We start from the raw sequence: 21,754 nt of genomic DNA on the forward strand, positions 1-21,754 counted from the left end.
TCAAGGTCTTCTAAAGAGAACAACGAGACCTCACCCATCATTTATTCATCATACGCTAGGATTCATAGTAACGCATTTAGGCTGTGTTTGTTAGTAAAAATATCTTCATCTGTCTGTCTTCAGCTTGTGAATGTGTTCAAGTTCTTTAGATGGCCGAGTCTCCTCTCTGTCAAGTCAAGAATCTAGAAAGTCCCTTCATGATACAATGTGCTACATCAGAAAAGCTGTAAGAGCGCAGTGACGACACCTCACAGAGGACTCTTCTCACAATTAGGCAGACTTCATGGAAATGTTTATGAAGAAGCAACAACAAACACAATCCTGACTTTACAACTGTCACAGATATTGCCACATCCTTTGAACCTGCCACCTCGGATGAGAACGTGTGTCTGTGTGTTTGTGTGGCTTTTGGTTTTAATGAGGGTTAGGGTCCAAGAGGGTTTCTGTGCATCTGTTCATGATACATGCATTCCGAATGTTGTGCATGTATGTGCATGTAGGAGGCAGGGCTTCAAGCTTGAAATCTTCCAGGGGTGCTGTGGAGCCATCTCGTCACTGAAAGGCCTACACTTGTAGCAGATATTGTTCTTGACTCGTGATGAATGTGCAAACTTTGGCGCGTGCATCTACAAAATGGGAAAAGCCAATAGGGGGCGCTACTGAACTGTTGTGCTGCACCTTAGGGCAGTTGTGGTATCAAATTTAATTACTCAAATTTGAACCTATGTGCCAAATGTGGTGAGTCAACATTCTAAAGTCCTCTAAACAGTGTCTAAAAATTTTAATCGGCTTAAAATTCAGCTTGAATTAGTTAAACGTGTTTCTTGAATTCTTAGCCTCGTTCTGACATTCTATCTGCAACATTTTATTATAAAATAAAATGTCTTTAACTAGAGGGCACTTTACATATTGAAAATCCCCTTTTCATCCAGGGCATGCTGTTACTGTGGAATAACTCATCCATGTTCTCAGCAACATTAGTGGCATAGAAAATAACATGGATGGTTGAAACACATATGGACACAGCACAACATAGTACAATTTAATGACACATGACTGATAAAATGAGCTATAAAAGTTTCCTGAAGTTTTCCAAGCAGCCGGCTGTGAGACCAGCTCCAGGAGCACTGCTGGGTGTGCTGCTAAGTTACCACTCATGGCTACAGGTCACCCTTGGTCCCAAGAGATTATTTCTGATACTCAATGAAACTAACAAGCACCATCAGCTAGAATGAGCTGTTTCCAGGCAATAAATTCATTCAATACATGTTGGATTGGCGCTTGTTAGTGCTTTGTGGTTGTTAGAAGGGGTGCTATGAAAATTACTCTTAAAAGAGAACCATGACTTTTCTGTCTTTTTAAAACATGGTATGGTACACAGCTCTGCAGAAATGAAGCTCCTCTGAATTAATCAGTCAATAGCAGAGAAAAAATAAATGCCTTGAAAGCAGCTTCAATTCAAAAGTTTATTCTAACAGCAATAACTAAAACAAAATCTGTCAAACTGATGATTTACATGCTATATGAGATTTCAAGTTCTGATGATCTAGAGATGCCAGCACAGGAAGGTACTTCAGACAAATCTTGGATCAAATAAATCAAATACATGGATCTTTCACTCAAATTGTACTTCCTGGATATATTTCATGTCTCTTCAGTACACACTCACAATAAAGCTGCTCTCTGCACTGTTTTAGCACTGAGTTTCCACCTTGACCTGTGGAGTTCTGGTCCATGTTGTATTCTGCCTCTCATTCCTTGCATGCCGGGATAGGCTCCAGCCCCCGTGACACAGATAAATGGGATGGAAATAATGGATGGCTGATATTTAAAAAAAAATCGAAATATGGCAATATGTTTGTTTATATTTCAAAGCCCTCCACTTTCTTCAGTATATTACTGATGTGCATTTTTTCAGAGTGGACTGCTGGAGTTGGACATTAAACAATTTTTCCGTTTCATCAAACTTCTTCTCCTCCTTCTAATCAGCTTCATCACCATCATCCAACAGGAACCCACTGATCACCTCTCTCATCTGAGACCTACAGAAAACAAGATAAAAACAATGTCACATCTGAATATTTATGAGGAGTTTCCATTGTTGTGTATATATTTTGTATAGGCAGTTATATGGTTAATAAGAAATGATTCTGTACTGTATTGATATTTTATGTTAAAGGAGAATGCCAGCCATTTTTAACCCATATCCCTGTTGATTGAGGTTACTGAGTGCTGTCATTAGAGAAAAATAATGAGAACATTTGGCACAGTATTTACCGAGTATCAGAACGGCAGCTAAAGCGAACCTATGGGGGCAGACATAACTGAAAGTGAAACTTAAGGATGTCTGCCCCCATAGGTTAACTTTAGCTGCCATCCTGATATCTGGTCAATATTGTGCAAAAAATTCACATTATTTTTTCTACCGACAGCACTCAGTAACCTCGATCAACAGGGATATGGGATAAAAACAGCCAACGTTCTCTTTTAAAGCAGCAGTTTTTAAAATGACTGGTTAATCATTTACTAAATGGGCCGAATTTTCGCACATTGCTGTTCTAATAATCAAAAGTCTGTAATGGTGTTGGTTTCTACTCAGTTCTAGCATACCAGATGCCAGATGACAGCTTGTTCAATTTGGCATCAGGGGACCGTAATCAAAAAAAATCACATCAGTTCTAAAAAAACAGGTCTATTCAAACATTAGAACAGCACTATTTTATGATTTATAATTGATCAGCAGTTATGTAATGTAAATATAATTTTTTGTAAATTTAATATATATAATAATGCTATGAATTTCAAATATACTCGTTACCTCATTAACCTCCTGTGAGCCTCTGACAGAATGTACTGAGGGAGTTGGTCCACAGATGACTAGAAGGAAAACACAAAGTAAACGGACAGGCCTTCATGTATGATCTTTGTTCTTCTTTCTAACATTCTGTATAGACAAAGCTTTCTTTTTCTTTTTTAATACAAAGCTACATTTTAAGGTCATCACTTCCATTTAGACTGTATTTGAAAATCAAAAAACCCTTTTTCTTTTTTGAGTTCCTTTGCAGGGTTTTTCACTCACCATGTCTTTGATGGTCAGCTGACAGCTGTAGCACAACAAGCTCTTCAGATCGGTCGTTTCTGGGGCCCTGTTAAATAACAACATAGAAGATTCCGTGATGAGAAGGTGAAAGCTCCTTTTTGGTCCGACATAAAATGGCCTCCTATTGGTGCAGCTCCCTGTTTAGAGTTACACCAAATAAAACAATTAAATGATGTAGGGATAGTAGAAACAAATAGAACAGAAGCAATATTTTGCTTTTTAGAAAGACCATCATAGAATGTGCTACAGCTATGATATTGGTAAAATTGATTTTACCAGATGCCCCCATCTCCTGCACTGTTCATACTGACAATAATCCTGAGGCAGATCACCTCCATGCCACGCCACACTGATGCAGTAATTTGTGCAAAAGGAGCCCTGACCAAGTGTTAAGTACATAAATGAACATGCTTTTTAGAAGGTCAACATTTCTGTATTATAAATCCTTTTTCTGAATGGTTTACATAACATTCTAATATTTTGAGGATTTTTGATTTTTCAATCATCAAATTTAAAACAAAACAAGCTTGAAATATTTCACTTCATACTTAATAAATCAAGAATATATGAAAGTTAATTTTTTTGAATTACACAAAAAATGAACTTTTCCATGATATTATTTAAATGGCCATGTACATGTAAACTTTTGACCACAACTGTATACGCGTACTGCTTGTTCTGCTAATAATACAGAATAACACCAAGGTGAGTACTGTAACTTCTCAACTAATGGACCAAAAGGAGAAAACTGTGCAAATAAAGACCATCCTGACCAGTTAACCTATTTAGAATAATGTGTTTGGAATTTGACTGACATCGCTTTACATGATAAAAGTCAGTGCGAGTCCCTCATTAGAAGCCTAAATTAAGAGAAAATAAATGAAGGAATAATTACTTGGCAGAAGAACAGGAGCCTCCACCACTTGCTGCTCTCCCACAATCCTCTCCTGTTTCAGAGGAACAGCACTGTCCAGTGGGAGCAGTTGATTCTGTGTTGACTGGAGCTTTAACGGAAACAGATTTTTATTAATGCCAAAGAAGTTAGTGTAGGAACTAAATTGTGGACTTAGAAGTAAAATACAGCAGACAGTACACTGTGTGATTTCAAAGGAAAAGGCTTCTACTATAGTGCCACATACAAACTTGTTTGCTGTGCCACAAAGAACACAGCATTTAAATTCAACACAAGTTGAGTAGTAAGTTTCATTACAAGACATTTCATTACTGACAAGCCAAGCTTCAAATTGGTTACAAGAAATATAGGAAGCATGAGTGCAGGTGAATGGTATTCATTAAGAGTTTACTGTACTTGGGTTTTGTCTTGGGATCTCAGTAGTGGTAGCTCCTGAGAGCTGTTCTGAGATCAGTGTGGCTTTGAAGGCTGACGCATCCTCTGAAAAAAAACAGTAAACATGTTTTCATTGCAAAGGGTGTACCATATCCTCTTTTTTACGAATAGCTTGTTATGTTAAAGAAGAAACATGCGGCACCTACGTGTTGCTGTCAGGGGATAAAATAAACTTATTTCTGTGTTCAAAAGGTGCTCCTGAATTGATGCTAAAAGTTACTGTACCTGTCCATACAGCACTCACCAACAGCAGTATCCAGGGCACACATGCAGAGCAGACATCTGTCAGAGTGGTCAGCTGTGGAGGAGCTTTTACATGCTGTCTGTAGCTTCTCGCTGGTCCTACAGGACATATAGCTGGTTTTTAAATGACCGTGTGGCGTTCAAAGCTTTTTTTGTGGGTTGAGAAAGTTTGATTGTATCTTGCTACTTATTAGAAAAAGCAGGCTGTAGTACACATACTGTTTCCAAAATGTCCAGCCTCCATTATCCAATGATTATGTGTCAAACCCATCACAGTGACTACTTCCTAGGAAATACATGTGTATAGTTATTTCATACTGACCTGTATATGGTGCTGACAGTAGAGGGGAAGTCTGTCTGCAGTTTAGTGACAAAAGTCTCTGTCAGATGCTGGATACTGGCCTTGTCTGTTTTCTATGGGACAGACAAAAACAATACAACAACATCCTGAACACAATAGTCTGAGGATGTATATCCTGTGTATCCTGTATATTAGGGCTGCACAATTAATCGAATTTTAATCATGATCACGATTTTGGCTGACACGATTAAATTAAGATGATCGTCGCGATATTAACATTTAAAAAGCGGGCTCTGTTGCATATCAAATCAAGCACTTTCTCAACCCAATAGTCAGCCAACCACCAGGAGGCAACGAAAGGTAAGGGCTTCATTAAGCTGCCTAAATAGCAAGTGAGCGCACCCTGCAGCAGCGGCAGCCTCAAATTATATTCAACAGTGTGAGAGTGAGAGTGAGACAAATGTCGGAAGCAGACAGTGACAGTACGGCAGCATCTGGAGGTGAGGAGCTAGTGCCTTGTAAGGGATCGACATCTATTGTGTGGAGTTTTTTTGGATTCAGGGCAAGTGATGTTGACCAAAAGGAAGTTGTATGCAAAGAGTGCCACAGAGTTGTGTCTGCGCCACAGGGCAACGCAACTAACTTCTTCAACCACCTAAAAAAACACCACAAACCCAAATATGATGAATGCATGAAGGCCAAAGCTAATGTTGGTCCACTGAATCCCCGCCCTTGTCCAGCGCCAACCCAAACAATCATAACAGCAACCCTGCACCGGGCGACACCGTATCCATCCACCTCTCAAAGACATGCTGAAATAACGGATGCATAACGTTTATCTGGCCAAAGTCATGTGTCCAATAAATACTGTGAGCATGGTCAAAATACTGGACAAGAAGTACGTTTTCTTATCATTTGTTTCTTATCATTTCTTATCATTTGTTTGCACTTTATGATTGCACACTGCAATGGCATATTTATTTTTTGCCCTTTGTCTTGGGTACATTTTATTTTATTATTTATGATTTATTATTATTTTAAGTTTCAAATTGAAGCCTTGTTCACAAACGGTTTGTTTAAAAAAGAAAGTGCAATAAAACACAAACATTAACATAATGAATAATCGTGATTTCAATATTGATCAAAATAATCGTGATTATCATTTTGGCCATAATCGTGCAGCCCTACTGTATATGTGTTTCAAGTTTATGGAATTACAATACAGTTGTTTACTTGTACTGCTATTTTACTGTATTACTGATATTGGTTGATCTTACCTTAGTGTCCAGGTTTGGTATGAAAACAGATGGCACTTTGAACATATGGTTGTAATAGGCTATTTCTTTAGCCGAGTAGTCCCTCATTGGCCTCACAAATATGACATCATCATATCTGAAGTCTGAAAAACCCTGTTAACACAAACACAAACCAATATATACATGTATATTTGAGGACAACATTTTCACTTGCTGCCTAATATATCCCACCCACTAACAGGTGCCATGATGAAGAGATCATCGGTGTTGTCCACTTCACCTGTTAGTTGTCATAATGTTTAGATAGATAGTTAGATAGATAAACAGTTTCTCCTCACACATGTGATATACTATTCTTTACAAGAAATGCAGTGTTCTTCTTCTTCTCTCTGTTTATCTGTACATATACTCACCGTGTCCTGAGCCAGCTGTGCCCCTCTGCCCAGTGATATACTGGTGAGGAGTTTCACAGCCACTCTGGTGCAGTTGTCTCCCAGCATCAGCTTACTGTAGCCTTCAGTTCGAGCTGTGTGCACCAGCAGATGCTGTCTTAATAGAGAACACAAAGTGGGCTAAGTTAGTTTGACAATTAGCCAATCTGAAAATAAAGACTGTACTTAATAATTTGTCGAAATAATCGAGACTAGAGTGGTGCTTTATGCCAGATGAAGATTGTTTCTGTATTTAGATTTAGTTCAACCAGAAGTCAGGTACTGGTACAGGTACAGTCAGGTACTGTAGGAGCAATGAGATTGAGCGCATGCACCCTTCAAACGGACCTTAATGTGTTCAGCAGGTCTTCTTTCGCCGTCAGGGTCTTAGCAGAGCCAATCAGCTGCTGCAGTAACTGTGTGTGCGATTCCTGAACATCAGGCAGTGATGTTTCCTCCTGTTCCTGTGGTGTCAAACAGCTACTGCTGTCATTCTGGATGAAGTTATCCACAGCTGCTTTATAGGCACTGGCTGGTTGCTCTGAAGGTGAGGGGGCTTTCATCACAACTGAACTGGGAAGGTCTAAAACCTGAGAGGAGGATGGGGGACCCATTCAATGATACATGTCACGGTTATAAAATGTTTTGTTATGATTTCTACAGAAAAGTCACTTGGGGATTTAATATTAATAATAATAATAATAATGATTAAACATTTTGTTTAAAAGGCGCCTCTCTGGGCGCTCGAGGAACACCCTACAATACATGTTTAAAAAGAAACAGAGGAAAAAAAAACAGACAGAAAATATTATTATATTACCATATAATACTGATCAACATACTAGAAAAGGTGGTGGGGGTACCTTCTGGTACTGTATTCAATTGGTTCAAATCATAAGGTAAGGATTCATTTGTGTCACCTGGTAATCATTATTCTGAGCAAACAAAAATAAACATGTGTAGTTCCTCAAGGGTCTACTCTCAACATCTATTCAACATCTATATGCTCCCCCTAAATGGGCGTGGCCTATACCACGAGATTCAGCACAATTCACTGACTGCGTGGATATCAGTCCCTCCAGAAAAACGCGATTATGCGATCGCATAATTCAGTGCATAATCAGCCAAAGTCCGCATATTTATGCGGGGGCCACATTTTTTCAAATACGCCGCACTTTCACTGCATAAATGCCGATTTCCGCGCAAAATATGCGGGGGTTGCATGATTTCATAATCCCCGCATTTTCGTTGCAAAAAAAGTCACATATATCTCAGCAGAAAGTTGAAAAATGTTGCGTTTGCTTCACACAAGAGCAGCCATTTTCCCTGTTGCCATGGGAACGTTATGAAGTGACATTATGAAGTGACGTTATGAAGTGACGTTATGAAGTGACGTCATTATGCGACGTGAACATCTCTATAAAAGCACGGAATCTCTGTCTGTGTGTGTGTGTGTGTGTGTGTGTGTGTGTGTGTGTATTCCTCAAATATCTCTGCGGATCAGGATCAGACTGACCTGAGAGTTTCAACATGGCTGCTGCGTGGTTCAAGGGTGTGCGACTTCGCATTTGTTTGGACTGCAATGATACCGTTAATAAATTATTTCATAAATGTTTTACAAATTCCACGGGCATTGTCCACTGGAGCCACCACAGTCACGTGCACACCAGAGCCAATCACTGCACACCTTAGCCATGTGCGCACCAGAGCCAATCACTGCAGAGCCCACCGCAACCCCCCCAACTTAAGAAACAAGCAGATTTATACCTGCTGCGGCGCGAGCTGGACCGGGATTTTGCCGGCGGTTCGGTCCCGTTCTGTTCGTTGCATCTAAACTAGACTGTTGTGTATTAATGAGACTAAAAGAGTCCGGACCAAGTCTGTTCGGGTCTGAGGAGATCCGGAGACGCGCAGACAACAAAGTGGAATCAGAATCTGTGGATGTTCGTGTGTAGCTAGCTGCTAGCCGCTAGCTACACGGCCCACCTCCCGATCGAGGCGACGGACCGGACTCACCAGCACGTCCAAAACCAGTTACATGTAACTTTGTAAATTTTTAAGATGTATGCCCATATTTAGCAAACAACAATTTATATTTGCATTATAAGTAATAAAAAATGGTTTGTTAAACATATTTGTGGTTTTCACAGTAAAAAAACACCAAGTAAATAGTTTTTAAGGGAAAATATAATGACAAAATCAAGAATAGTCAGAAACGGCCAATTATACCCCGGAATATCGGATTTCACAACAAACCTAAATATCCCTGACGTCCCACCTTCAAACACAGCCTCATTTGGCCATCCATGAAAAAGCTGCTTAACCTCCCACTTTTCTATAGGAATACATTTTTCTTACGGGCACGGCACTAGTCATCAAAAAGCTGCAAACCCCGCGATGAAGCCTTGATGAAGCCCGCAAATCATTCTCATTTGCCAACAAAAAAAATCATACTAGTTTCAAAAACCTTACAGTTGTAAGTATATTAGTTGTATGTAAATATATGGTACAGTAAGAGTTTGCACTTTGTGCATTGGAAGCACTTATTTTAACAGAAGATGTCTGTTTTGTATAGCTAGCTCTGTAAAACAGGAAACACACATTTAATTTTTTTATATTTTCTTTACTCATTTTTACAGAAGTTGTAGCATATTCCTTTTGTAAAGCTACAGAACTTGTTTGACTCATCAATGTTTTGTAAGTTTGAGCCATGTATTTATTAAGGTCTGAAATAAAAAAAGAACTTAAATATTCCCAGCACTTTCTGTGATGTAGTATGCTGCTTATCATAGGAAGTAATAAGAAATGACTCTTTACATTATGGTAGTAGCCTAGTGAGAACAGGGTGTTGGGGGAATCACTTTTTTTTCCTCTTTTTATCATCAAACCGCAATTTTTGCAAGTTCCCGCAATTTTATCGCATAAAATTGCATAAATATCCTGCATATTCCATCGCATTTTTTTAAGAAAATGTGCCGCATAATCAAGGATTTTGTGAACAATCACAAAAAAAACTCTGTGTTTTTCTGGAAGGACTGGGATATAAGGTTTTTGAATGTGCGACAAAGTATATGGGAGCTATTAGCCAAAACGCACTTTCTTCACTAACAGCGCCACCTAGTGGTGGAAATTCAGAACGACATAAACGATTATAACGATTATAAAATTTTTCGCCAGGTGTGACTTATAGTCCAAGTTTGGTGAGTTTTGGGGTATGTTAAGGCAGTGAAAAATGTGAAAACCATTAGCAAAGAAAAATAATAATAAAAACAAATTAAAACTGCAAGCAGTGATGAACGGGCTGCGTTGTCGGACTGCGTGCTCACCTGTTACAAGCATGTCATGACGGGGAGAAAACAAGCAGTGAACGTCAATCGGATGATGTTTGTCTGACTTCCTGTGTCCAGTGGGTGGCGCTATGGATATGACACAGTATTGATGCACAGATCTATTCATGGCGACTCCCTCTAGATTCCTGAGAGATTTGGCCGAGATAGGAAATGGTATGAAGAAGTTATTAGGACTCAATGCTTCATGACGAAGGATTTTTATGGCGGGCACCACCACGGCCAGCAGGTATAACGTAGGATAAAGATTTCCATAACTTTTCATCTTCAAGGTCAGAGGATCATACTGAGTGACTGTGAAGTCGGTGGTGTTACATCTGTAGGAGATAATTTAAGTACGAAGATTGGCAATATTTCAAAATGGCGGCCAAAAGCAAAATGGCCGACTTAGTATTGATGCTGAGATTTATTCGGTGAGACAGCCTCTACACTTATGAGCAGGTTGGTGTGGATAGGAAATTGTATGTCAAAGTTATAAAGCCTTGATGTTTGACCGCAAGGGGAAAAAATGGTTTCCACCGCCCCGCCCACTAAAGTATGTCGCAGCTGAATGATTTCCATAACTTTTGTTCTTCAAGGCATGAAGATGATAATTGAGTTAATGTGAAGACTGTGGTGTTTAAGCTCTAGGACAAGATCATTTTCAAAGTAGGCATGATTTGGACAAAAATGCCGCCACACATCAAAATGGCTGACTTCCTGTTGGAGTGACGGTATCGGTCCAAGAAGGTTTTTTGTGCGTCTGGTCATGAGGAATCTGCGCATTGAATTTCTTTCTTCTACGCACTTGTGGGAGGCGGGGCTGAACAATAGGGGGCGCTACAGAGCCTGCAGGTCATGGCCACGCCCCATGACAACACAGATCTGTTCAGGGCAACTCCCTCTGCATTCCTGAGAGATTTGGCCAAGATAGGAAATTGTATGAAGAAGTTACGAGGACATGATGCTTTACGGCGAAGGATTTGAATTGACCGCTCCACTGCGGCCAGCAGGTATGACGTAGGATAAAGATTTCCATAACTTTTCATCTTCAAGGTCAGAGGATGATAATGAGAAGACTGTATTGTTTAAGCTCTAGGACAAGATATTTCAAAGTAGGCATGAATTTGGGAAAAATGCCACCACACATCAAAATGGCTGACTTCCTGTTGGAGTGACAGTATGGGCCCCCCAGACTTTTTTGTGCGTCTGGTCATGAGGAATCTGCGTACCGAATTTCGTTTGTCTACGCGCATGTGGTAGGCAGGGAAGAACATTAGGGGGCGCAGGTCATGACCACGCCCAGTGACAACGCAGGATCGTAATTTTCGCCAGATGTGGCGTATATTCCAAATTTGGTGAGTTTTTGGGTATGTTCAGGCATCCAAAACTCCATTCAAACTTGGAGAAGAAAATTTATTTCCTTCCAATTACAATAGGGACCTCGCAGGTCTACCTGCTCGGGCCCTAATTATCATTTGAAAAACAATAGGGACCTTGCAGGTTCCCTGCTCGGGCCCTAATAAACTTATTAAGACACTGACATGTTAAAATTTAGGGTAGGAAAGTGCATGTTTTAAGGGGCTTTAAACTCAACCTGAATTTAGTGAACATCCTGCAAAGTTGTATCAGAGACTACGGCGGTTTAGCAGACCCATCCTGTATCCTCACTGACCTGTTCCAGAGGCACGATGTGGAAGGGGAAACCAGTTGCTTTAAACACAGCCTGTAGCTCAGCCACCATCCTCAGTCTGTCCTTCACAGATTGACCTACAGCACCACCCTCTTGGAATAGGGACACACAGACTCAGTGTAAAATTGTTTTGACAAAATTCCACTAGACATACATGTACATACTCTCATTAAAGTGTGGTACTCTTGACTTAATTTACCATCAATGTAGATGATGCCAGGTAAGAATCTCAACTTCTTGTGAGCATTCTGACTCAAACCCTGTCAGAAAGAAATATTTTTAGTTGCATAATAATATCAAAACAAGACAGGGAAATCAAGAAAACAAGGTTATTTTGTATCTACGGGTTAATACAGAATATACACTGGAATTGCTTTTGTGGATTGGTTCATTATGAAAATCTTCCATTTATCCAAATACATCCACTAGCTCTAGTGTTATATGCTGACATTGACCAGGTATCTGAAAACTAAATAAAAATTTCAAGACAAAGAAATCTCTGACAGAATATTTATTGGAAAATCCCTGTCTAGTGGACCCTAGAGGTTTACGGTTTAGGTAGAAAAGGTTAATTTCAACCCAAAACTAGAACTGTAAGCAGTTATGAACGGGGGCCAAGCCCCTCCGCGTGATTCGGACACCGCGCACTGCAGAGCCCACGGAAGTTGGCCCAAAGGATGACGGGCTCAGGGCAAAAGTGAAGACACAGGCCAACGTCTGAGCCTTGGTATTCGCTTTTATGAGAAGTACACTGGAAGTGCAAAAGGGTGAATGTGTGCCAATTTGGATTTGTTGTACTAAGCCACGCCCACATTGACCAGTAATAACCACCTTCAAGATATGGCCTCAGGATTGGCCCTACATCATACCGACCAAATTTGGTAACAATCGGTGTAGCCATTCAAGAGATATAAACTTCCCATGTTTTTAGCGCCCCGAGAGGCAAAAATTCGCCAAATTCGGCTCATCCCTTCCCAGTGTCATGGCAACCAAGGTTCTCAAATGTGGTGTTAATAGCATTTAGTTTGACCGAGATATCAAACAGTTTACATTTTTATAGCTAGCTACAGTTACAGCTACAGTTGTTGGTTAATAATTTACGCATTTTTTGACCGAGCAAAATTCTTTTGATAACTTTAGATCAGGTCCAGCTGAGGAGCGTATGTGCCAAGTTTCACGCAGATGGGACAAAATCCCAAGGAGGAGTTCGAAAAAGTAGGTTTTGCATATGTGGCGCTTTAGCAAACGAAATGTGCAGCAGAAGTGGGCGTGTCCTATGTCAGAAAACCCAGCTGTATTCAGGGAACATATGGATATAAGGTTCGCGAATGTATTATTTAAAATGTGGAAGTTACAGGCAAAAACGCGATTGCATCCATTATAGCGCCACCTAGTGGAGTACATGTGTAATTTATGGTATGGAAGAACTGTGTCCTATTCTATCTGTACCATATAAATTTCAAAGCTCTCAGCATAATAGTTTGGCTGAAATTAATGTTTGTTTTTTATCTTGTAATAAGCCACGCCCACATGGACCAGTCATGACCACCTTGAAGATATGGCGTCAGGATTGGCCCTACATCATACCGACCAAATTTCGTAAAAATCAGTGTAGCCGTTCAAGAGATATAAACTTCCCATATTTTTAGCGCCCCCTAGTGGCCAAACTTCGCCAAATTCGGCTCATCTCTTCCCAGTCTCATGGAAAGCAAGGATCTAAAATTTGGTGTCAATAGCATTTAGTTTGACTGAGAAATCAAACAGTTTACATTTTTATAGCTAGCTACAGAAATGTGTTCGTTAATAATTTGCAAATTTTTTGACCGAGCAAAATTCTTTTGATAACTTTAGATCAGGTCCAGCTGAAGAGTGTGCGTGCCAAGTTTCACGCAGATCGGACGAATTCCCAAGGAGGAGTTCGAAAAAGTAGGTTTTTCAGTTTTTGCGATTTTGCGAAAAAACTTTCTAGGCGCAAGCGGGCATGGCCAATCGCAAAGTGATTCAGCTCCATTCAAGGAATCTGGGGATACAAGGTTTTTGAATTTGCGACATACGGTGTGGGAGTTATAGGCAAAAACATGTTGGCCTAGGTTATAGTGCCCCCTGCAGGCGGACATATGTATTTTTTTGTGTCCAAGATATTCGCAGGAGTCTGGAACAACCCTCCAAATTGCACTGCCCTCCCTTGCGCGGTTTAGCCTGCAGCACCACTTTTAGCCGGAGAGAAAAAATTTAAATAAAATTTTTTACAATTACAATAGGGTTCCTAGCACAGCTGGTCCTAGGAAACACGTATGCTTGCATACGTGTTCCCTTGGCCCCTCGGGCTTGGCCCCCTAAAAATCTTTACAATTACAATAGGGTTCCTAGCACCGTTGGTCCTAGGAAACGCGTATGACAAGCATTGGCCCCTCGGGCTTGGCCCCCTAATAAGAGAGTATTTGACAGAACAAACAACAAACTGGTGCTTTTGCTGCTCTGATGCTAGAGGAAAGGTCATGAGGGGTACTACAGCAAGCAGAGCAAAATTACAGTCTTGGTTGGAATTATACAAGTGGCCCCTCTTTGTCAGCATAAGACATATTTTGGCATGGACGAAGCTTTCATTTAACAAGAAGCATGTCCAGTGAAAGCATGCAGCACCAGAGACAAAAATCTACCATAGACACACAGATTATTGTGGTTTCTATGTTGTTGCACTCTATAAAAGAAGCTTTCATGGTGATGACAGGTGGAGTGAGAGACAAACAGGCAAACCTCTTGGACTTGACTGAGCATTGAGCAGGAAGACGGACCTCCGGATACAGCCAGCAGCACCTGCAACGAGACAAGACACGCACTGTTTTAGATTAGGTTAAATAGATCACACCTTTTTAGTTAATGAAAATTCTTCTGTATAAACAAAAATAAAAAAATGAAATACATAGCAGTTTAGTACATTTTCCAATGTCAGGAATGAACAGTTACTCGATACAACACAGAGCTCACCTTTTCTCCAGGGAAAATAATCCTGTTTTTGCCCAACATGGCTCTGAACTTATGAATGAAGTATTCCTTGAAACAGCCCCTAACAGAGACAGAGATTATTTTGGTCAATAAAACCATGTTCTAAAAACCATGTCAACACAATCTCATAGATTATTTTATTGCTTAATTTATTAAATTGTTCTATTTTTGCAAATTTCTTATGGGGGAAATAACCAAAGACTGGCCATGTATCTTTTTATAAATACAATGCATTTGTCCAACCAGCCCATTAGGTCAGAATCCTTGTTTTGTTTTTCTTTTATTTACAAATTCCTTACACAGAAACTGAAAATGAAGCTTTAGTAAGCCTGCACGAATTGTCTCAATGTGAATGGTGAAAAACAGTCTAGAAAAAGCTTGATGTTCAGAGACTTGGGCTGCTTAAAGCCTCCAAAAATCATTGTGTTCAATTACCATAAATTCTCAATCGGCTACATAAGACTGTCTTACAGTTGTACAGTTTATTCTGGTGAAATAGGGCTGAATGTCACGTCTCACCTGCAGTACACATCTCTGGCTCTGATGACCACAGCTGCAGTTGCCTCTTTGCACTTGACACATTTCTTGGACACACTAATAATGTAGGAACAAAATATATCTTAAAAACACAAGTTTTGACACATTAATGAGCTGTTTTCTACAGTGCAGAGGTCTGAATACACAATGTTATTAGTGCAAATATTTTTTAATTAAGAATTCATTGCCAAGTTCAGCCATAGCGGGGACCATATTGACCCTCTCATCGCCATCCTCAGTACATTGATGCAATAGCTTCAAGTTCTTATTAGGTCCAGTGCACACAGAATCCCACAGATGTCAGTTTTATTATTTGCTTCAAGACAAACAAGAACTACTGAACTGGAATTATACTATGTCACAGATTTTCTACAGGTTAGTTTGTTAGACAATTATTAGATCATAGTAAATTAATAACTATAATAAATATTAATCATTTGTTAAAAGCAAGGGTTTGGATGTTTTTCAACACTAGCTTTTTCACATGATGATGATTGGCAGAAGTACAAAGACAATATATTTAATGTTTAAATTAATCAACTTCATTGGCTGTTGTAAATATATGCTATTTAGTGGGCTGTGCTCGCCAGCCCACTATGGACACCTCTATAGCAGAGCTATAGATGTCCATACTATTATTATTGCTCGCGCCTCTTTTTATTATTTATTCTGTCGCTAACTCGCCCCGCACCGTTGAGCGCACACAAACAAAAAATATATCAAAACGTGCGGCTTGATTGCATGGGGTGTGCTATTATTTTTCTCACCAGAATATACATTTTTCGCGACGTAAGTCGCGAAAAACTGCAACAAATTTCCCATAAGGAATGAATGGGACGAGGTCAAAAAAGTCGCAAATCTGCAACATTTTTCAAACATCTCCTGCTCGGGCATACGTTCACGTGGAAACACCATTCCAACTTTAAAATGTAGGCACAAGTCCTGAGTATTTAAGTTGTATTTGAACTTTTTTCCTATGTTATGTAGTTTTTGAACTGTGATCCTTGAATGGCGGTGAGTGATTTTGGAAAAATTCAGGGTTTTCAATGATTGTGTATGGCGGAATGTTCGTGCAGCAGAGGGGAGAGGGCCAACTGACAGAGTGAGAGAGACTCAAAAATTTGCTCCGAAATTTTCTCTTTCCGTGACGATCCTGACCGCAAATTAGGCTCAAAAACAGTGATATTTCCCAGAGTTGTAGCCACACTTGTCTTCTTTCTCCCAATGTGTCTACTTTATCGGTAGGATTCACGGTTTTTGAATTATCGACCGCTAACCGACAAGAGTTGCTCTGAAATGCTCCATTTACTCCAATGTAAATCGGGAGAAGGATTTCCAAAAATGCACCCTTTTTTAACTCGCTGCCATTTCCACATTTCTGAAGCTAGGACCACAAAACTTAGTGAGTGTGTTCTTTAAGGCCTTTCTGGCTCGATCGTGAAAAAAAATTGTCGATATCATGTATGATTTTGACCAAATAGCACTAGTTTGACGTCCTAGATGTGAGGCAGAAATTGCTCTCAAATCAGCTCCCTCACAGTCCGTTGCTACGGCCCTTGCCAACGGTCACCTAGCAACCAAAAACAGCTGGGCCAAGAGAGAGAGTGACAGACAGACAGACAGGAGACACACATCAGACAGACAGACAGACAGACAGGAGACACACATCAGACAGACAGACAGACAGGAGACACACATCAGACAGACAGACAGACAGACAGGAGACACACATCAGACGGACAGACAGACAGAGCGACATGTAGACACACACACACAGAGCTGCTTAAGCGTGCTCTCACATGCACACAGACGCACACACACAGTATATTTCCCAACATTTAAACTACATTAAACGATCATTTTTTCACTCATTCAATGTGCGGGTGATCGGACTCTGTATGCAATAATTCAGTTTTCTAGAATACTAATCTTTCGCGTCGTAAGACGCGAACAGCTGCGAGACACTTCCCATAAGGAATGAATGGGATGAGTTCAAAAAAGTCGCAAATCTGCGATGTTTTTCAAACATCTCCTGCCCTGGCAGACATTCAGCTAGAAACACCATTCCAGCTTTAAAATGTAGGCACAGGTCTTGAGTAGTTTTGTTGTATTTGAACTTTTTTCCTATGATGTGTAGTTTTTGAACTGTGATCCTTGAACGATGGTGAGTGATTTTGGAGAAATTCTGGGTTTTCAATGATTGTGTAAGGGGGAATGTTCGTGCAGCAGAGTGGAGAGGGCCAACTGACTCCCTTACAGTCCGTTGCTACGGCCCCTGCCAACTGTCACCTAGCAACCGAAATCAGCTGGGCAAAGAGAGAGAGTGACAGACAGACAGACAGACAGGAGACATACATCAGACAGACAGACAGACAGGAGACACACATCGGACAGACAGACAGACAGACAGGAGACACACATGAGACAGACAGACAGACAGAGAGACATGTACACACACACACACACACACAGCAATGCTTAAAGCGTGCACTCACATGCACACAAACGCACACACAGTATATTTCCCAACATTTAAACTACATTTAATGATTATTTTTTGTTCATTCAATGTGCAGCTCGATCGGACTCGGGTTGCTATTATTCAGCTTTACGAAATGTTAATTTTTCGCGACATAAGTCGCGAAAACTGCGATAAAATTTCCCATAAGGAATGAATGGGGGGATGTCAAAAAAGTCGCAAATCTGCAACGTTTTTCAAACATCTCCTGCTCTGGCATACGTTCACGTAGAAACACCATTTCAGCTTTAAAATGTAGGCACAAGTCCTGAGTATTTACGTTGTATTTGAACCTTTTTCCTATGATGTGTAGTTTTTGAACTGTGATCCTTGAATGACGGTGAGTGATTTTGGAAAAATTCAGGGTTTTCAATGACTGTGTATGGCGGAATGTTCGTGCAGCAGAGTGGAGAGGGCCAACTGACAGAGTGAGCGAGATTCAAAAATTCGCTCCGAGATTTACTCTTTCCGTGACGATCCTGGCCACAAATTAGGCTCAAAAACAGTGATACTTTCCAGAGTTGTAGCCACACTTGTCTTCTTTCTCCCAATGTGTCTACTTTATCGGTAGGATTTATGGTTTTGGATTGATCTGCCTCTAACCGACAAGAGTAGCTCTCAACTGCTCCATTCACTCCAATGTAAATCGGTAAGAGGATTTGCAAAACTGTGCCTTTTTTAACTTTTAGTTCCTTAAGGCCTTTCCCGCTTGATGGTGAGGAAACTTTGCTGATGCCATGTTTGCTTTTTCTTCACGGGGCAAAGCGCACAGCCCACTCTTGCGATTTCCCGGCGGGGAATCTAGTAATTGTCCAGTTGCCTACAATATGGCAATATCTATTTAAGATTATGCAATATGTGATCAAATGTGAATGAGAATATAGAGTTTGACACGGGGCTTTTCTCCAAGACAGAGAGGAATATCCTGACCTTTAGGTGAGGCAAACTCACCAAAAAGATGAGTAATATCCCATTTAACAGCAACAGCATTTTGACCCTTTAAAGCAGATAAAGCACAGGTGTATATGAAATTGTAAAAAAATGTCCTCTTTTCCACTAAGTGTCAACCTAAGCCCTGTCAGTGAGTGAGAATGTACAATACCTGAGCAGAGGAACTGGCTCACTTAAATGGAGTGTGGCCATTATTGGCATTATCATTATTATTATTATTATTATTATTATTATCATTATTATTATTAATAATATTAATAATATTATTATCATCATCATCATCATCATCATTATCCACCTGTGCTTTTTCCGCTTTAGTAAGCCAAATATCTGTTGTGAAAATGGACTATTGATCAAATTGTTAGTAACAAAGCCATGATGACAGCTAGTCTGGTTGACTTCGATCAATCAAAACACTTGTTCTTGCACCTATTTTTCACACATCTATGTCAAAGTTTTAAAACTTTTTCTGTACACAGAAAATAATTACTTCCCCCAGAATTTGAGTACAAATTTGTTAAAATCAGTGTCCATTACCCACGAGAATCCACCCCCCTGACAGGTGTGAGGTTTCAAGCTGCAGCATGAGGTGAGAGCAGCTGTGCATTGGACTGGTCACAGAATGTGACACACAATGTCAGATGTCAAGAAGACTGCAGGGATGTCACCCAGAGCTGTTGCCTATTGATGGGAAGTTAGTGGAAAATGTTGCACTGATGATAACATACGACTCAAGGATATTCTTTGCACTGACTTTTAACCGTTTGTGAAGGTGATAATATGATCCCAAAAACAAGTAAATATGGCGGTTAATTAAAAACGCACTTTCCACACTGCTTCGTGCTAATACTTAAAACCAGGTCCGCGGTCTCGCGAGGAGAGGCACACTGCTAGAATAACCTACCTGGGCGGGTCCGCGTGCTCAAATTGATCATGATAATCTTCATCCACCTGGCACATTGAGAAGATGTCACAAGCTAATGCGGCAGTCTGCTGCTGTCTCTAATCGTTGGCTTTAGTTTACCAGAACGCACGTCTGAAAACCAGCTCTCAGCAAGACTTCTTCCTGACTTTGCACTTAACGTTACAGAACACTGAACTCTTGTGCTTTCCTGGGTTGTTTTCACAAACAAGCAGATCCCGCTAATGAATTTGAAGCAGCGTTGACATACAGCTTCTTGAAAATATCACAGGCTACTAATTCACGCTAAAATTCCGGTATAAATTTACTATAAGTGTGTACTGACAGTACCGTGTGCCAAACCAAATCATGAGTCTAAGTTATGGCGCTCTTTGATGACGTAATTCTTCTTCTTCTTCTTCTGGTTTTACGGCGGTTGGCATCCAGCTTAATGGTGCATTACCGCCACCTTCTGCTCCGGAGTGTGGATCAAACAATAGATTTAGGCGTACAATCTAATTCCCTTCAAAGCCAAAACTAAACAAAACAAAACAAGAACAAAACAAACCCCCCAAACAAATGAAGCGGAAACCCCCCCCCCCCAAAAAAAAAAACGAACACACACACACACACACACGCCCTGAACTACATCCAAGTCAGTCACTTTAACACCCTATTCCTGCTTACCCATCATCATATCCTATGAAAAATCCCTGTACCCCTTAAGAAAGCTAACAGTATCCGGACCTGTGCTCTCTCACCCATACTCAGTAATCCTTTTAATGTGAATTCTTGCAGCCCTATTTCACTCAGATTATTCCTCATCATCTCTCTCTGTGCCCTATACTTCCTACAATGTAGAAGTACATGCTCTACTGACTCCTCCTCCTGACATCCCTCACACAAACCTGTCTGATGTTTCCCTATCATTTTCAGTGTTTTATTTAGTGCACAATGTCCCAACCTCAACCTTGGTAACACAGTTTCCTCTCTCCTGTTTCCACTATCTACCCTATTTACTTTGACACTCTTCTGAATCTGATATAGATCTCTCCCTTTCTCTTCTCTATCCCACCTTTTTTGTCACATTTGGTTGTTTTTTTCCCAGATTATACATTTAACCTCTGCTTTACTATTAATTTGCATTTCTATATTTCCTTTATTTAAAGCCCTCTTTGCCAACTCATCCACCCTCTCATTCCCCCTCACTCCTACATGCACTGGAACCCACAGAAATTTTACCTGACCTCCCTGATTTGCTATTCTTGTGACTGACTGAAGGACTTCATATAGCACATCTTGACGGCTTTTTGAATGGAATGACCTTATACTTGCTAGAATTGAGGTTGAATCTGAGCATATCAGCACCTTATCTTTTTTTGTTTTTTCCACCCACCGTAGTGGAACCAATACTGCCAACATCTCCACTGTGTAAACGCCTAATTTATTGGATGTTCTTCTGTTGATTCCAATTCTTTTTACTGGTATTGCCACCCCATACCCTGTCACTCCTGTCTCAGGTTTCTTAGCACCGTAAGTATAAACCTGTGTAACATCACTATATTCTTTCATGAAATGGTATTTGAATGCACTTTCCAAATCAATTTTTCCTTTATCTTTCCTTTTTACCTCTAGCAAATACCAGTCTATATCAGGCCACACAAGCATCCATGGAGCCACCACCAGATAAATTACTGAAGGGCTTATCCTCATATCAAATACTCCAAATTAATTGGCAATATCATTCCCTGCTCGACCAAAACTATCCCTTTGATTTCTCCCATTCTCCCAGCACTCCTGCGACACTCCTTTTGTGGGGTGAGAATCTTTGTGTCCTTGCAAATTAGCCCAGTAATTTGCCATCAGTTGCTTCCTTCTCAATTCCAACGGCATTTCTCCCATTTCTACTTGTAGTGCAGACACTGGTGATGTTTTGAAGGCCCCACTACATACTCTCAGGGCCTGTGCCTGTATCACTTCCAGTCTCTTTACATGAGACCTGGCTGCTGATCCATATGCTACACTTCCGTAATCCAACACAGATCTTATCAAGGCCACATACATACTTTTTAATGATGGGCAACTTGCTCCCCACTCCCTACCAGTCAAACATCTCATCACATTTATTACTTTTTTGCATTTT

At 40.3% G+C, this 21,754-nt stretch overlaps 1 protein-coding gene across 1 annotated transcript; it reads right to left on the reverse strand.

The window, feature by feature from the left end:
* Positions 1-1,452: 1,452 nt before the first annotated feature.
* ctu2 (cytosolic thiouridylase subunit 2 homolog (S. pombe)) lies at positions 1,453-20,019 on the reverse strand. Its single transcript, XM_030441877.1, has 16 exons — positions 19,615-20,019; positions 15,224-15,298; positions 14,687-14,765; positions 14,456-14,515; positions 11,898-11,958; positions 11,681-11,790; positions 7,028-7,269; positions 6,662-6,797; positions 6,270-6,401; positions 5,014-5,105; positions 4,693-4,790; positions 4,410-4,493; positions 3,996-4,104; positions 3,080-3,146; positions 2,819-2,877; positions 1,453-2,042 (listed from the first exon to the last, which is right to left on the reverse strand). The coding sequence occupies exons 1-16, from the start codon at positions 19,668-19,670 to the stop codon at positions 1,982-1,984; spliced, it is 1,521 nt and encodes a 506-aa protein (XP_030297737.1). The 5' UTR covers positions 19,671-20,019; the 3' UTR covers positions 1,453-1,981.
* Positions 20,020-21,754: the final 1,735 nt, after the last annotated feature.

The sequence above is a fragment of the Sparus aurata genome, chromosome 15 (assembly GCF_900880675.1).
Source record: "Sparus aurata chromosome 15, fSpaAur1.1, whole genome shotgun sequence".
In the NCBI taxonomy this organism is placed as follows: Eukaryota; Metazoa; Chordata; class Actinopteri; order Spariformes; family Sparidae; genus Sparus; species Sparus aurata.

What these genes read in the sequence shown, in the direction of transcription:
- ctu2 (XM_030441877.1), bottom strand. Translation starts at nt 19,670, where the DNA reads ATGTGCCAGGTGGATGAAGATTATCATGATCAATTTGAGCACGCGGAC. An exon ending in TGCTCAGTCAAGTCCAAGAG is followed by an intron (nt 11,959 to 14,455) that starts GTTTGCCTGTTT and finishes TCTTTCTGACAG; the next exon opens with GGTTTGAGTCAGAATGCTCA. An exon ending in GCTCACAGGAGGTTAATGAG is followed by an intron (nt 2,043 to 2,818) that starts GTAACGAGTATA and finishes TGTTTTCTGTAG; the next exon opens with GTCTCAGATGAGAGAGGTGA.